The 14,838-nt window shown below is 54.3% G+C and overlaps 4 protein-coding genes across 4 annotated transcripts; 2 read left to right on the top strand and 2 right to left on the bottom strand.

The window, feature by feature from the left end:
- Positions 1–541: 541 nt before the first annotated feature.
- Positions 542–2,313, bottom strand: CkaCkLH20_04953 (cytochrome p450 alkane hydroxylase; the record flags this gene model as incomplete). Its single annotated transcript, XM_038887672.1, has 5 exons — positions 542–684; positions 735–1,435; positions 1,485–1,553; positions 1,605–2,082; positions 2,148–2,313. 5 exons carry the CDS (start codon positions 2,311–2,313, stop codon positions 542–544), a joined length of 1,557 nt encoding a protein of 518 aa, XP_038747279.1.
- Positions 2,314–7,750: 5,437 nt separating this feature from the next.
- On the top strand, positions 7,751–8,864 carry CkaCkLH20_04952 (uncharacterized protein; the record flags this gene model as incomplete). Its single annotated transcript, XM_038887671.1, has 2 exons — positions 7,751–7,808; positions 7,864–8,864. The coding sequence occupies 2 exons, from the start codon at positions 7,751–7,753 to the stop codon at positions 8,862–8,864; spliced, it is 1,059 nt and encodes a 352-aa protein (XP_038747278.1).
- Positions 8,865–9,520: 656 nt separating this feature from the next.
- Positions 9,521–11,205, bottom strand: CkaCkLH20_04951 (arp2 3 complex subunit; the record flags this gene model as incomplete). The annotated part of the gene is made up of 7 exons (XM_038887670.1): positions 9,521–9,586; positions 9,640–10,473; positions 10,535–10,621; positions 10,674–10,720; positions 10,774–11,001; positions 11,065–11,087; positions 11,171–11,205. 7 exons carry the CDS (start codon positions 11,203–11,205, stop codon positions 9,521–9,523), a joined length of 1,320 nt encoding a protein of 439 aa, XP_038747277.1.
- Positions 11,206–12,572: 1,367 nt separating this feature from the next.
- CkaCkLH20_04950 (threonine aspartase) lies at positions 12,573–14,426 on the top strand (the record flags this gene model as incomplete). The annotated part of the gene is made up of 3 exons (XM_038887669.1): positions 12,573–12,823; positions 12,870–13,069; positions 13,126–14,426. 3 exons carry the CDS (start codon positions 12,573–12,575, stop codon positions 14,424–14,426), a joined length of 1,752 nt encoding a protein of 583 aa, XP_038747276.1.
- Positions 14,427–14,838: the final 412 nt, after the last annotated feature.

Here is a 14,838-nt window from a genome sequence, read left to right as displayed (position 1 = left end):
CGAAAAGAAGAAAAACGGCAGGCTTTGGGGCCTCGGAAAGGTCAACCGCCCAAACGAAATGACATGCTGCAGGTTTTCGGTGAGCTTAAACCCATGTTCCCCGACGGCGTGGCACTTGTTTTGTGGCTTGATATCTTACGGATACATTTGCCTATGGACGCGCTATCGCGTCCGATGGATTTTGATCAATTGAATCTAATTTCAAGCCACTTCTGAACCATATACTGAGACATCTTGGTTCCTCGGAGCTTTTCGACGTGGCTTGGGACACGGTAACAGGCGTCACAGATCTACAAGGCGAACGCCGCGCAGATCGTTATGTTCAATCTTAACCTTATATTCCACACGCTGCTCAAAAAAAAAAAATCCCAAGGAGTATCATTTTCATCATCGATCAAACTATCGATCCTACCGTCATAATCAAGGACGATGGCGATCGTCTCTCAGCAGCAAAACTCCAAACATATCCAGTGTTGGTAGCATCGCCTAAATCCTCTTCCACTTCATTCGTTCATTCCCCTTTTTGCGTTGGCCCTCCGGCTTACGCCATCTCGCCATCAATAGCCTCGTGGAGTGCAATCGGCACCCCTTGTCCCGGGGCGCCGACGATCTCCGCCTTGAGGACCTGTTCATTCCAGATTCCGCGGTACTCAATTCTGTCGTACTTTTGCAAAAATAGCACCACTATTCTCAGTCAGCACTGGCGTGTACGAAGTAGACGAACCGTAACTAACGTGTATAAGCCATCTCCGTCATGGCAAAGTTCTGACCCACGCAGATCCTCGGGCCGCCGTTGAACGGGACGTATTGCCACGGCTTCGGCGTCCAATTCTCCCATCTTTCCGGGGAGTAGATCGCGGGGTCCGCGAATTTCTCGGAGACCGGGGGGTACAACTCTCTTCTCCTCTGCATGGCAAGCGTGCTGTATACGACCGAGTCGCCCTCCAACACCGCGATATCCGGGCCGCCGTTCTGGCCGGGCAGCGTCGTCGTCGTCAGTGCTGAGCGGACGTTGAATGGTACCGCGGGGTACAGACGCAGCGTTTCGTTCAGGCAGTTTGTCAAGTACTTCATGTTCTTAAGATCCTCATACGTAGGTGCCTTATTTGGCCCCAAGGTGGTAAGGATTTCGTTGCGCAGTTTGGCAAAGGTGGCGGGGTATCGAGAGAGTTCGTAAATGGTCCATGAGAGCGTCGCAGCTGTGGTGTCGCGGCCGGCGAGCAAGATGGCGATGAGTTGGTCGCGGATAATCTTGGGGTCGCGAGTGAAGCGAGCGATGTTGTGCAAGAACGTGAAGTCCTTGTCCGACTTGGAGAGCTTCTCGAGCTCATCGGGAGGCAACGCAAGTGCCTCTTCGATATAAGGGACAACAAACTCTTCGATCACACGAATACCGCGCTTGTACTTGCCGTGGGGAAGAATAGATTGGAAGGGCCTGCTCGTGTTAGTCGGGGCTCCACAGTCCAGGACTCGGGAAGACTTACGCCATGATGGTGTAGAACATCTGGTAGCTCTGAACTTCGTTGAACGCATGGGCAAAGTGATTCTTCGGGCTATTCTTGTTAGTCGTCCCCCGTAACTGGGTTGTGGCAGCTACTACTCACTTATCGAGACTGTTGACGCTGTGTCCCAGCAAAAAGTCGGTCGTGACATCCAGCGTCATCCGGTAGAACAAATCCATGATATCAAAAGTGACCCCGGAAGAAGGGAACTTAGACATCATGACTTTCGTCCATTTGTCGAAGATGGCCAAATCACTGACTCTGTCCTTGATGAACATCGGCCTGATGAGGCTGCGGTTATCCTGCCACATCTTGCCATCGGTCGTGAAGATGCTGTCTCCCAGAAACGGAGACCACACCTGATGGAACAGAGGACCCTTTCCAAAATCGGCAAACTTCGAAGTGAGGACCGTCTTGATATGTTCAGGCTCCTTGGTGATGAGAAATCGAAGCCTGCCAGTGAACCCAATCTCGATTGTGTTTGGTGACTCAGGGGTAGCGACGGTGAAAAGCGAGTTAAGGCCTTCGAGAAGCTGGTGTCTGAGCTGGTACCGGCCGATCCGGAGGAATACTGGAATTGCTATTCGGTGTAAGTCAGTTGATGACCGCCATGGCGAGCGGGGGATCTTTGGAGCAGTTCCTTACCAGTGATTGGGTTAGAGGCAATGATCGGAGCCCTTACACCTCCTGCTTTCCGAATCAAGTAGTCGTTTCTGACTCTGTAAAAGACCAGTAACAGGACGTATGCCCCAACCACGTAGCCAGCGACGTGGAGGGGGTTGGCGTTCGTCAAGTTCTCGATTAAACCCATCTTTGACCGAACCGATGTCAAGTTCCCTGTCAAGTTCGTCGTTCGGGTCGTTTGACAGGCTTCTCCGGAGAAGCGGGAAGCAGTAAAAACCGAATAAGAATGAAAGGGAAGAGTCAATTTAGTAATATGTCGATGCCAGTCACCGTTCCTGCAAGTTGCTCGGCCCAGTCTAGACGGAAAGCAGGAGTGACATCGTCTTAACTGATCTCGTTTCAACCCTCACCGAGCGGCACATGTAAAGGCTGTCTGGCTCAGACCGCGGTTAGGTTCAACCCTCCAAACTCGGGGTATGCCTCCTTCTCGTTTCGTTTGGAGCTCGCTGGTCATCGTCTGACGGAACGCACACGATTGGACAGCACGAGCTTGGTGTCTGCATTGTGATCGTAGCGCTCCCCGACCCGGGCGACTCCTGCCAGGGTATGCCATGTAGCTTTGCCAGTTTCGATGCGACTGCAATCAGTAATCCAGGCTGGCCCGTCGGTTCCGCGACACTTAACGAGCTGGCTTTGGCGCTTCCCCTACCTTTGCTGGGCTTCTTTAAACGCGGGGAGAATCCGCCAAGACCCCGCATGATGTGTCCCATCTCTGTCTTAAAGGCATCCGATGCGAGCTCAGATCGCGGCAGCTCGATAGCATTTTCGCTGCCTGTGCACCGCGCACATAATTACTAAACTTTCCGCCAGAACGGCTGAAGTTTGCCAAAAGTAAAGCATGAGTTGTCGTCGTTGGGGGAAAATCGATTTCTGAAGGCATCAAAATGCCAAAAACGCAAAAGTGTAGGACCGACCGCGGTTCGAACGCGGGGCCTAGAGATAACTGCGTGCAACTGCAATCTCTCGCTCTACCACTGAGCTATCGATCCAGCTATTGGGTACGGGAATTGGGCCTCCTTACAGACTAAGGAGTGCGCTTGCCAGCTACATTGGTCTCTGTGCAGTGACTCGGCCCCGCTGCAGCACTGGCCAACTCCACAGGCGGGAGATCACAACCAGGTTCATGTTCAAGAGCCAACCACTAACACGCAAACGTCCTTCCTTCAGTGCCAAGTTGCTTGGTCGCGGATAACCGCCTAGCAAGTTCAATAGGCGGGACAAGGATGGCAAAATTAAATCCGTATTGGTCGAATAATTGCCTCCTTCATTCAGCTTAAGCCCGTGGGCTTTGATAGAAGCATATTTCAGCTTAGACGGCATTGTATCAAGCTCAGACGTGTTACAGCAGATGCGGCCCCAAGCGATATGCTTCCTTCAAATCTTTTTGACAACCGCTCGTACAGATGTCAAAATCCTTAGCCGACAACTTTCTTGAGACCGCCACATGAGCTTAGTTCAGCTTGTCTGAACACTGCGGCACCGAAGCGCACAACAGGATGACGGACTTCCAGTTGAACTCTCGAAACAGGCAGTCGGTCTTGGTTGTAAGATCATGCATGCATAGGCCTCTAAGGGTTCGCCCATGTGTCGAGAGTATTTGAGACGAAGCAATTTGTCAAGCCGTTGGCGGAATGACAACGTCTCATTGTGTAGACGAGCCAGACGCGAGCGGCAGCAGTGCACCATGCCGGCCCTTCCATGGTCGTCGCTAAAGCAACCCGCAGCTGCGACTCATGACGTTCAACTGACGAGCGTTCGTTCCGTAGATATTTCCAGCAAGCTTATCTCAGAGGAGAGTGAAATTCCCGTAGCAGGCGGGGCGGGTCGAGCCCGCGGGGGCATCCGGGGAACGCCTAGAAGAATGCCAAAGATCATGAGAGGCCGGGAAAGCTTGATGCAGCGGAGATGACTCCAGAGTGCTGCAGCATATGTTACTCCCGCAACCCGCAAAACTTGTTGTTGACTGGATGACAAGTCAGGCGTGGAACTTTGGGTCGGATTTTCTGTGGGAACAGAGGCCAGCGATGCTGTGCCCAGTTCCGGCGGGCAACTTGACCTCCCGCACAGCTTGCTTGTTTGATGGACTGCCCGTCCAAAACACTGTTGTATACTCTAAGAAAGAAACTCCCGACTCCCAGATTCATGTACTTCTTTCACTTCTAGCTGTTGAATCTTCCGGTATTCCGGGATGCTCCTGGCATCGACTTGCCGACTCGGGTAACTAGTGAGGCCGAAACCCAGAGCGTGCCGACAAGCGCACCAGGCATTCCTCCGCTCGTCCATGACCGCCGCACTACCGGACTCGGGGATGAACCCCCCAGGCGTCAGCAGAGACCGGGGTTTCGGGGGCTGCGTACGCCACACTGTGCTGATGTCTGGATGTTGAGAGAGCCGCCAAAGCTACGCTGTCATGGACATTGACCGAGGGTTTCTAGGTGCAGGAGCTTTCCCCGCAAAGCTAGAGACGTAAGGGAGGGCAGTTGGTTGGGGAGTTGTGGGTTGAACAAGATGGGATCAACTATTTGTGTGAAGGAGTTGGCTATTCATAGGGTGATGCGGGGAAGCAGAGATGGGGGAGCGTTCGAGAATCGCGGGGCCCCATCCGTAGCCGCCTTGAGTGTGGGCAACTGTGTCAGACACGGCATGTGTTGTCTGCGTCAGTAGTACGGCTCTGAAGCTCCCTTCGAGCGAAGATGTGGAGGCGTTTCCTCATAATTGGAGTACTCGTATGTGGGCGGTATCTCTCTCGTACTTTGGCGCATCGCAGCGGGCGAAGCGGGACAGAAACGCAACCGATGGGCGGCGTGTAGCCTCAACACTGTGCAGCGAGTGGTGCGTGGGATGGAGAATGTGGGGGACAGCTGTGCCAGATGCTGGGGTAGCAGCAATTAGCCCGCGGCACTGTTGCTTCTTGTTGGCGTATTCCTGGGTTGAGTCGTGAGTTGCGTCGCGTCAGGCTCGGGTTGCGAGGTGCATGATCCGCAGGTCCCTCTGGACGAACGGAAATGAAGGCCATGAAGCTATTCGCAGCCACCTCCCTGCGACTTCGGACCGGAAATGCTGCGGTTGCTTTGCCTTAGTCAAGGTCCATCCACAATGAGGGTCCCAGATTGACGTCGTTGGAGAAAGTACACACCTCAGTAAACACTGGGTTAGCCAAGATGGCTTGGCCACAGCGCAGCAACTCCATTCGTATTATTAGAAGCTACTTGCAAGGTCGGCCAAGCAAGGGAGACTCATCGAGATGCAGCCGACATCCGCCGTGTTTGAGTCACTTTCAATCACCGAGCCGTTGTCGTTGACGGCGACCTGTAGCCGGTGGCCAGACGTTCAACAAATTGAAAAGTGACGGCAGAGACGGAAAGATTGAGAGCATGAGTCGGGGCCCCTGGAACGGCGTCAGCAACGTCGGGTTCGGTGGTGTGCGGCGTAGGAGTTGCGTGGTGCAAAAAGTGGCGTTACATGGACAATAGCGGTTTGGCGTCGTAGATGCCGAGAGATTGCGGCGACCAACGAAGCTAATGGGTGCTGGGGACCCTGTAGCTGATCTACACTAGAGCTTGACCAACGCCTGGAAGGGCCTGACGACGAGAAGCTTGGTGTGGAATGTTCGATGCCGGTGTTTTCCCACCTAGGTCGGTACCTTGGTAAAGTAGGTAGGTGGTTTGAGAAGGAGAAGGGAAAGACGGGACTCGGTCCAGAGCAAGAATTTCCATCATCTGGTTACAATAACATGAGCAGGGAAGGAGGACCCAAAAGATTGGACATTGGACAGGACCTTCCAGAATGGGGAATGGGCTTTACGTGGTGCCGTTTTTACACTGCTGTGGCGCCGAGTCTGGAAGGGATTAGGCGAATCTCATTCGTCCCGTCTGGTGATTCTCCATCTTCAGCTCGAGAATCTCATGCTTTTCTGGGTGTTCTTCGGCCCTACGGCGCAAAATTCTTCAGCAATACACTCAACCCCAAGGTGATGTCTCAAGACAATGAACACTATTGTTGTTATCCGCCACAGGTGTCCGATGTAGTAACGCGCAACATGGACACCGCTCTCGCTGTCTTGCTCGCCGCCACTTTCGGCCTCGTATCTTGCCAGGCTCTTGGTCAGTCAGTCAATCAATGAGGATATCAGATCAGATCAGGCCGACGATCCAGAGTTTCTTGGTACAGGTAAGGGAGCCAGGGAAAAGGTACTTCCAATGCTGCGAGGCACCTACTGTAGCTGCCAACAAAACCCAATCCAACCTGTCGGCGACGACCGTCAACTCTTTACGGCAAATATCCCCAAGAACAGCAACGTCAACATGGTCCACGGCCTGTGGTTCCACCCCCCACGCTCATGGTTGCAGATGAATTCCACTCCCCACCAGCCTTCGACACCATTGTCTGCTGTGTCTCGACGTCAACCACGAGCTGTCAGGTGGAGTTTTCAGTTCCTTCGACAATCCCCCAGTCTGGATGCGTGAAGCTCGCAAACTTCCTTCTCTCCACGCCGCCTGTCCTGACTCCTGACGCATGTCCGCCTGCCGCCGAAACCATGATCCCGGCCCAGGGTCCAGCAACCGCCGTCCGTCTCTTCTTTCATCAACTCGCCCACGCGAGCACTCTGGCCTCAAGTATCTTCAACCTCCTGGGAGCACTGTGTCGATGGCAACCTCGCAAACCAATCAGACCCAGACGCCGCCCTTCTTCCCATTGCCGCTTGTCCTTAATGCGCGCGGGGTAACATGTTTCCCGTTGTACCTAGCTTCCATCCTTCCATTCCAAGGTGGCATAAACCTTGAACGCAGAACCCCCGTCCCGGTGGAGCGGGCGAGCGATCAACTGCAAGTGCAGGGCCTGGGCTGCAACCTCCAGAACCTCCCTAAGGTACTCCAAGTCCAACTCCAATTCCCATCCCTTCTGCGGCTCGCTTCTCCAACATTTCGACGACTTGATTGACGTGCGGTGATCCGGCCCACGCTCACCCGGCCTTGGCTTGGCCTTGGGAGTGCGCCTGGCTCTCTTCTGTCACTGTGAGGGGTAAAAGCTCCGTTGACTGCGGTTCCCGGCCTGTCGTCAACATCATACGTTTTTTGCTCTAGCCTTGTCCAGTGGATGCCCAGTCGGCCCTGATACCACATCCACTTTCTCACCTCACTTCCAGCTGCCCGTCTACTTGCCTTACCTTAGACAACACCTTACTTTGCGGATACGCCGTTGACCTTGCCGATGTACCAGTGTACTCGTACTCACTCAACCAACCCAACCCATCACATCCGTCCTTCCTGACGCGAACCACCCGGTGCCGTATCGAGTTCCCCCCTACCTTACCCTACGGATACCTCACCATACTACCCCTACACTTCACTTATACGCCTTGTCCCGGTCGACGTAGAGATGATGCTTCCATCTCTATATAAAGACCTCCTCGCCGTGCCCTTTGATCCCGTCTGATCAGATCAAGCGATCCAAGCTCAACAGTCTTCCATCTCACATAACATCCACTTCCTTCTTTTGAACAGGAAGATCCCAGACTTCGTCTCTTCTCCAGACTTTTCACAACCCCAACCTCAACCATCACAATGGCCGCTGAAGTCCCATCTGAGCAGTGGGCTCAAGTTATTGAGCAGACCGGAGGCCGTACGTCATCTCCAAAGCCGTATCCCCCTCCCACTCCGTCACTAACACAACCCAGCCGCCGTCTACAAGAAGATTCCCGTCCAGAAGCCCGGCCCCGATGAGGTTCTCATCAACGTCAAGTACTCTGGTGTCTGCCACACCGACCTGCACGCCATGATGGGTGACTGGCCCCTCGACACCAAGATGCCCCTCGTCGGTGGCCACGAGGGTGCCGGTGTCGTCGTCGCCCGCGGCGAGCTCGTCAAGGACGTCGAGATCGGCGACCACGCTGGTATCAAGTGGCTCAACGGCTCCTGCTTGTCCTGCACCTTCTGCCAGTCCGCCGACGAGCCCCTCTGCCCCCACGCTCTGCTCTCAGGCTACACAGTCGACGGCAGCTTCCAGCAGTACGCCATCGCCAAGGCCGCGCACGTTGCCCGCATCCCCAAGGACGTCAGCCTCGAGGCCGTCGCCCCAGTTCTCTGTGCCGGTATCACCGTCTACAAGGGCCTTAAGGAGTCCGGCGTCCGCGCCGGCCAATGGGTCGCCATCGTCGGTGCTGGCGGTGGTCTCGGCTCCCTCGCCCTCCAGTACGCCAAGGCCATGGGCATCCACACCGTCGCCATCGACGGCGGCGCAGAGAAGGCCGAGATGTGCAAGAAGCTCGGCGCCACCCACTTCGTCGACTTCACCACCTCCAGCAACCTCGTCGAGGACGTCAAGAAGGCCACCCCCGAGGGCCTCGGCCCCCACGCCGTCATCCTCCTGGCCGTCAGCGAGAAGCCCTTCCAACAGGCGTCCGAGTACGTCCGCTCCCGCGGCTCCGTCGTCTGCATCGGTCTGCCCGCCAACGCCTACCTCAAGGCCCCCGTCTTCGACACCGTCATCCGCATGATCAACATCAAGGGTTCCTACGTCGGAAACCGCAAGGACACCGCCGAGGCTCTCGACTTCTTCCAGCGCGGCCTCATCAACGCCCCTTACAAGGTCGTAGGCTTGAGCCAGCTGAACGAGGTCTACGAGATGATGAAGAAGGGCGCCATTGCGGGCCGCTACGTCGTGGACAACAGCAAATAGAGGACATCACTGTCTCTGATTGCGTCTTAAACTCCCAAAAGGGGAAGCAAAAAAAAGTCTCAGAGGAGTAAACTGAACTCTCACAAAAGGAGGTGTTGGTCGGTGGCGGGGGTTGGTTGTGTTTACAAAGGCGGGCGGGGGTGGTGGTGATGAAATTCGTTGGTCTTTTTAAGGATACCTACTTGGGAGGGAGTTCAGCGTGTATGATATGAATCTCGTTTATACTCTATTACATACGAGTAATGATCAATTTGGATACAAAAAGAAAGCTCAACGGTGATTGCTCGTGAGGTCTGGAAAAAGAGGCCTGAAAAGCTCACCAAAGACAGTTCAACTACTCGTATCTGAGGTACCATCTGCTGCAATGTGCTTCTCAGCGAGGACGGAACTGACACTTGAGGAAGCAGCAAAAGAACAACTCAATTTGACAGTCTGCGATCTGCTGAAACGCCGCACTCTATGGAAGGATCCTGTTCGGATGGCTTGAAGTCTACGGCGAAACTCAAAAAAAGACGAACAGACACGTAGCTACACGCTTGCGCTTAAAAAAGGGACATGACTGAAGGTCATGATTTGGATTTTCGTTAAGTAGTAGGAGTGCTGGGGGCAGCTTTTGTGTGGACATTTGAATCATCTCTACGGTGTGAACCCAACATTTATGAGCCGCCAGGACCGCCCAGGAGCGCAAACCGTCTAACAATGCTGGGGCCGTACTCTTGGTACTGGAAATAGGGTTAGCAATTGACGTGGTAAAGACAGATATCGATAGACATACCTCAGCCTTGGTGTGGCAGTAGGATCGGAATTCAGGGGTCTGACCCAACAAGCTACCACCGAACCATGGGCCGTGTCTCTGTCTCTTGTGGGTGATAACTTGGACCTCCAAGCCGCCAGACTTGGCACCGCCACTACGGACCTCGCTGGCTCGGATGCGCGCGTCGACCAGCTGCTTGATGTCTCTCTGCAGACGGCGGCCGAAGTCCTTGTACAGGGTGGAGCCACCAGAAAGGACAATGTTCTTGTAAAGACCACGACGAACGTCGATGGGCGAGGACTGGATGACGTTGTCGACAACGGTGGGAAGGGGCGTCAGGAAGTCGGAACTGTAGATCTCGGGGTTGAAGAAAATCTCGGGGGCGAGGAAACGCTCGTATCCGACGTCGACGGAGACCTGGCGGCCGCCGGGCTGGAGCACGGGGTGCTTGACGAAGCGGGTAGGGTCGCGGTCGTAGCGGGAGAATTCCTTGACGATATCGGGGCACACGTAGCAGTGCTCCTCCTTGATCTCCTGCGCCGTCTTCAACGACGAGTCAGGCTCGCCTCTGTCACGCAGCAGCGACTGCACGAAGTAGGTCAGGTCGCGGCCAGCGATAGGGATCGACTTGATGGAAGATCCAATAACATAACCCTCAGCGACAGGGATGACGTGGGTAACACCGTCTCCGGAATCGATGACTGTACCAGTCAAAGATCGATCGTGGACCTTGGAGGACGTCCACGAAGCGGCGAGGGCGAGGACGGCCTGGACGGCGATATAGAGACCGGCGCAGTTGAAGGACTCGAAGAAGATCTCGGCAGTGTTCTCGCGGTTCTCGGGAGGGTTCAGGGGCTATAATAGGGTTAGTTTGACTCGCTCAAGGTCAAGATGGGGTGTTTGGATCGCTTCGTACCGGTTCTGTGAGAAGGAAGAAGTGATCTTCGGGCTCTACGCGGAGGTACTTGAAGATGGAGTTGGACCAGAAGCGCTCCATGTGATCCTACACCGCATTAGCATCCCAGTCGAAGAGGCTCCCAGACGAAAACTCATACCCAGTTCTCTATTTGACCGTGGCGGATGGGGTAGTGAAGACCGTAGCCTAAGGTGTCGGTCAGCATTCCGCTATCCATTCCTGCCGTTGCGTCTACTGACCAGGACCTCCTGAAGCAGCAATGGCCTCATCACCAATGAAGAAGTCCAGATCTTCAGTTCCTCGCTTCGAGTTCAAGTGTCCGCCGGGTCCCGCGCCTCCAGTCAGGAAGGAAGGCTTGTTTGCAACAGCTGGGCGTCCGGAACCGGTTCCTCCACTGCCGGCAGCGGGACCTTTCGTCGCAATGGCGGTCGGGAAGACGAAGGATGGGGAGTCGTTGCCGGCGAAACCTAGACGATAATGTTAGACGTATCTATCGGAAACTGATGAAGTGAGCTTCGCAATTGGCGTACCGAGCTTCGAGAATCCCGTGCCGCTGTTAATGGCTCGTTAGCTGGTGATGGCCTTACTGACGTCTGCCTCGGGGGATGCGGGGCAGGGTGACATTGGTTGACTTACTTGTCCATGACAACGGCAGGCGTTTGGTTCGCCATGATGGGTGTATTTGGGGGTGAAACTCGGACAAACTCTAGCTTGTGTGCAGCATCAAGTGGTGGGCGGGATGGACGGCGAGATTGTCGAAGCTGTCGTGATGCTGACGACGTATGTCCAAGGTGGTCGGAAATGTGTGCCTTGTCACCGATCGAGCTCCCAACCTGCGGCTGTGCATCAGAGTGGGTGGATTCTCCAGCCAGACATGGAGAGGTCGGTGCCCCACCACCAAGCCCCACCACGTACCTCCACGTCCAGTGAAGTCAGGACTGTGCTAGCATACTATCTGTGACTGTACCAGTGCACTGTTCGTTGACCTTAGGTAAGCAGCTTTTTTGGTTAACAATCTTGAATTCGACGACATCGATTTGATCCGACAACAAGTTTGGAATACGACCTCGTACAGGTGCATGTGAGGTGATGACCAGAGGTTTTTGGGACGCACAGAACACAGGCAAAACACTCTACTGTGTTGTTAGCTGCTTCCTCCTCCCTAGGCACCATCGGTTGAGTCTCAACTTCCAGATCAGGGCAACTGTTTGGTCTTGGGGCAACCTACCTACCCTACCTACTTTACCGCACTTGTCTCTCTGTACATAAGCACTCAAGCCAGGAGCGTCCTGTCGGTTTCCAGTCTCGACCGCACTCCAGACGCTCCAGGTACCTTGAACTTCCACTACTTACACATTGGTACTGGGAAGGAGGCCTTGTGAAGGCTCATTCTGCATCGCCACTTCCCGATTCAAAGACTCCGACCTGGCTTAGCAAGTTGAAGTCGTTAATCCGCAGTCAGGAAGCTTCCTCCACACAGGGCAATTGCAACTACCTACCTGCGTACTTGCCATCTAACTCCAGTCAAACCCATCCACTGGTTACTTTTTCCTAGGCGTTCCTCTTCTCCTACAATTCATCACATCATCGTCTCGTCTTGCTAGGATGGCCGGTAGCCGGTCATAGCTAGCCCACCGCCAATTTTACGCTTTATCCTACCTTTTATCTTCTTGAACCGTCGTTTTCTGACCCATCGGATACCATATTCTATCATTTCATCTCTTGGCTACCTTTCGCTTGTACCAACGACGACCCGGACCAACTCGCTCAACAACTCGCTACGGCCCCATATCTGGCCGAGCTCACTACCATTTTCCCACGGTCTTCGACTGGTGACTCCTTCGGCAAACATTTGGCAACATCGCCACTCGATCATTCCTAAGAAACGTCACATGTCTACCAGCCCAGACGACCAAGCTCTCGCATACGAAGGAGACCTGCCTTACAGCCTACCGTACAAGACTGGCTGATTCCATAGACACCTGCCTGGATTCTGCATGCGAACCAAGCCTAACGAGTTGGGCCCGCCTGCTGTGGAATGGAATCACTCAATCTTGGTGTCGAGCGAGAGTCGCTGGACACCAACGTACCTTCTGAGGTTCCAAAGATTGATCAGCTCAGTGATCCGGCACACTCCCAGGGAGAGGCTATTGGAGGTACTAATGGCACCGTTGACCGAGTTCTAAAGCGAATACACAAGGAGAAGTTCACCGGTGCTATTTTCATTCACGCAGGTGCTGGCTTCCACAGTCATCAGAACGAGAAGGTTCACCTCGAAGCTTGCAGCGAGTAAGTCTTGCCTACCAAAGTTGACGCTTTTTTCTGACCGCAACAGTGCCGCGAACATGGGAATGAGGTTTCTCAAGTCGGGTGCCTCGGCAACTCACGCTGTCGAGATGGCTCTAAAGGTCCTTGAAGACAAAGAGATCACGAATGCTGGCTACGGTTCGAATCTGTCTATGGACGGAACCGTAGAATGTGATGCGACTGTCGTCGACCATCTGGGACGGAGTGGTGCTTGTGGAGCTGTTCCAAGTGAGTCTTGACGTGTTATATCGCGCTTTCCCTTGCTGTAACTAACAATGTTTTAGACATCCGGAATCCCATTTGTCTTGCAAAACTGATTCTTAACAAGAGCCATCAACCTCTATCTTTGAGACGAGTTCCGCCAAACATCCTAGTAGGAGAAGGCGCGAAGAACTTCGCCATGGAGCACGGCATGCAAACCGTTCCGAACGACCGCTTGATCTCCAAGAACGCTAGGGATCGGTTTCTTCGATGGCAAGAAGACCTCAAGCGAGCCGAAGAGAAATTAAGGCAGGGAGCATCTCGCAGAAGTCCCGGAGAGACCCCCGATGTCTCCCGCCAGTACGAACCCGTGCCTGGCTCAGCAAGAATAGCCCCAGGCCAGCGAGATCATGCCAGTGCCATTCTCACAGGAACTTGGAACGAGGGTCAGCCGGATTCTCCGCACCGAAGCTCACCTGCATTGGATAACCAGGCTCAAGGCCAATCTCAAAGCAGTTCTGCAATGTCGTACTTTCGAACTTCGCCGCAACAAGGAATGGACAGGTCAGCCCTGAGCTATATCGGTGCCTCGTTACCCTCTGCGAATAAGTCTCGAGCCCAGCTTTGGCAGGAAAGAGCCTCTCCACCTCCTGATTCCAGTCACTTGGCAAACCAGGCGAATCGCGATGGCACATTTTCGCCCCCTTCGTCGGACGGAGCCAAGCACGCCAGCACAATTGCACAGCTACAGGCGTGTAGTCCTCGTGGTATTAAGAGACCATTCTCTGCTACCGGTATTGAGGAGGAGGAGGATATTATCACCGACACCGTTGGAGCCATTGCCATTGACGACAAGGGACACATTGCGGCAGGCTCGTCATCTGGAGGCATTGGTATGAAGCATCGAGGGCGCATAGGGCCCGCCGCTTTGGTGGGCATCGGATCAGCAGTTGTGCCCTGCGACCCGGACGACCCTGACCAAGTCAGCGTGGCTACTGTGACCAGCGGTACTGGAGAGCACATGGCCACCACGATGGCGTCTCAGCGATGCGCGGAGCGAATCTATGGCAACACTCGCAGGGGGCCGAACGGAAGAGACGTCGAGGAGTGGGATGAAGATACTATCATGGAATCATTCATCACGAACGACTTCATGGGCCACCCCGGCGTCAAGAACTGCAATTCGGTCGGAGCGATTGGCGTGATGACGGTCAAGAAGACGCGGACGGGGTACTATTTATACTTCGCGCACAACACTGACTCCTTCGCGCTCGCTTCGATGGGTGGCTCCGACAGGCAGCCTGTGTGCGTCATGTCTCGTCTGGGAGAGTCGGCTCAAGTCACACGGGGTGCTCGGCGCATACGGGTCGATCTAGGGTCTTGACAGGAGCCTCGGTGTGCTGAAAATTTTGGACTGGCCACCAGCGACGTGGCTAGGAATACTGGGAAAGTTGCGTTGAAATGGTTTGGCGTCGAGCGTTCCAGGCAAGTTTGGGTCTGGTGAATGGGTTTCCGGGCCACAGAATGATTGGGAGGTGCAGGCTCGTATATTAATAGTTATTAGTGATACCCCTCCTCGCAGCATACATTTCACCTAGAGCAGCATTGGCAGACAAATCACATAGACAACCAGACAGGTTTGCTTGCCTTGGTTTACTTCGCGCGAATAGTGGGGTCCGTGAACGAGCCATGAAGCTGGCATTAAATTCAAAGGCTGATGGCCAACCGCTCAGCCCAACCGTCTTTCCAAACGCCAAATCTATTTGACCTCAGTTCTTAGAGTCTGTCCCTGCTCA

Source organism: Colletotrichum karsti, assembly GCF_011947395.1.
Source record: "Colletotrichum karsti strain CkLH20 chromosome Unknown Scaffold13, whole genome shotgun sequence".
NCBI lineage: Eukaryota > Fungi > Ascomycota > Sordariomycetes > Glomerellales > Glomerellaceae > Colletotrichum > Colletotrichum karsti.
Note: the sequence above shows the minus strand (reverse complement) of the source record. Positions and strands in the feature narration are given on the sequence as shown.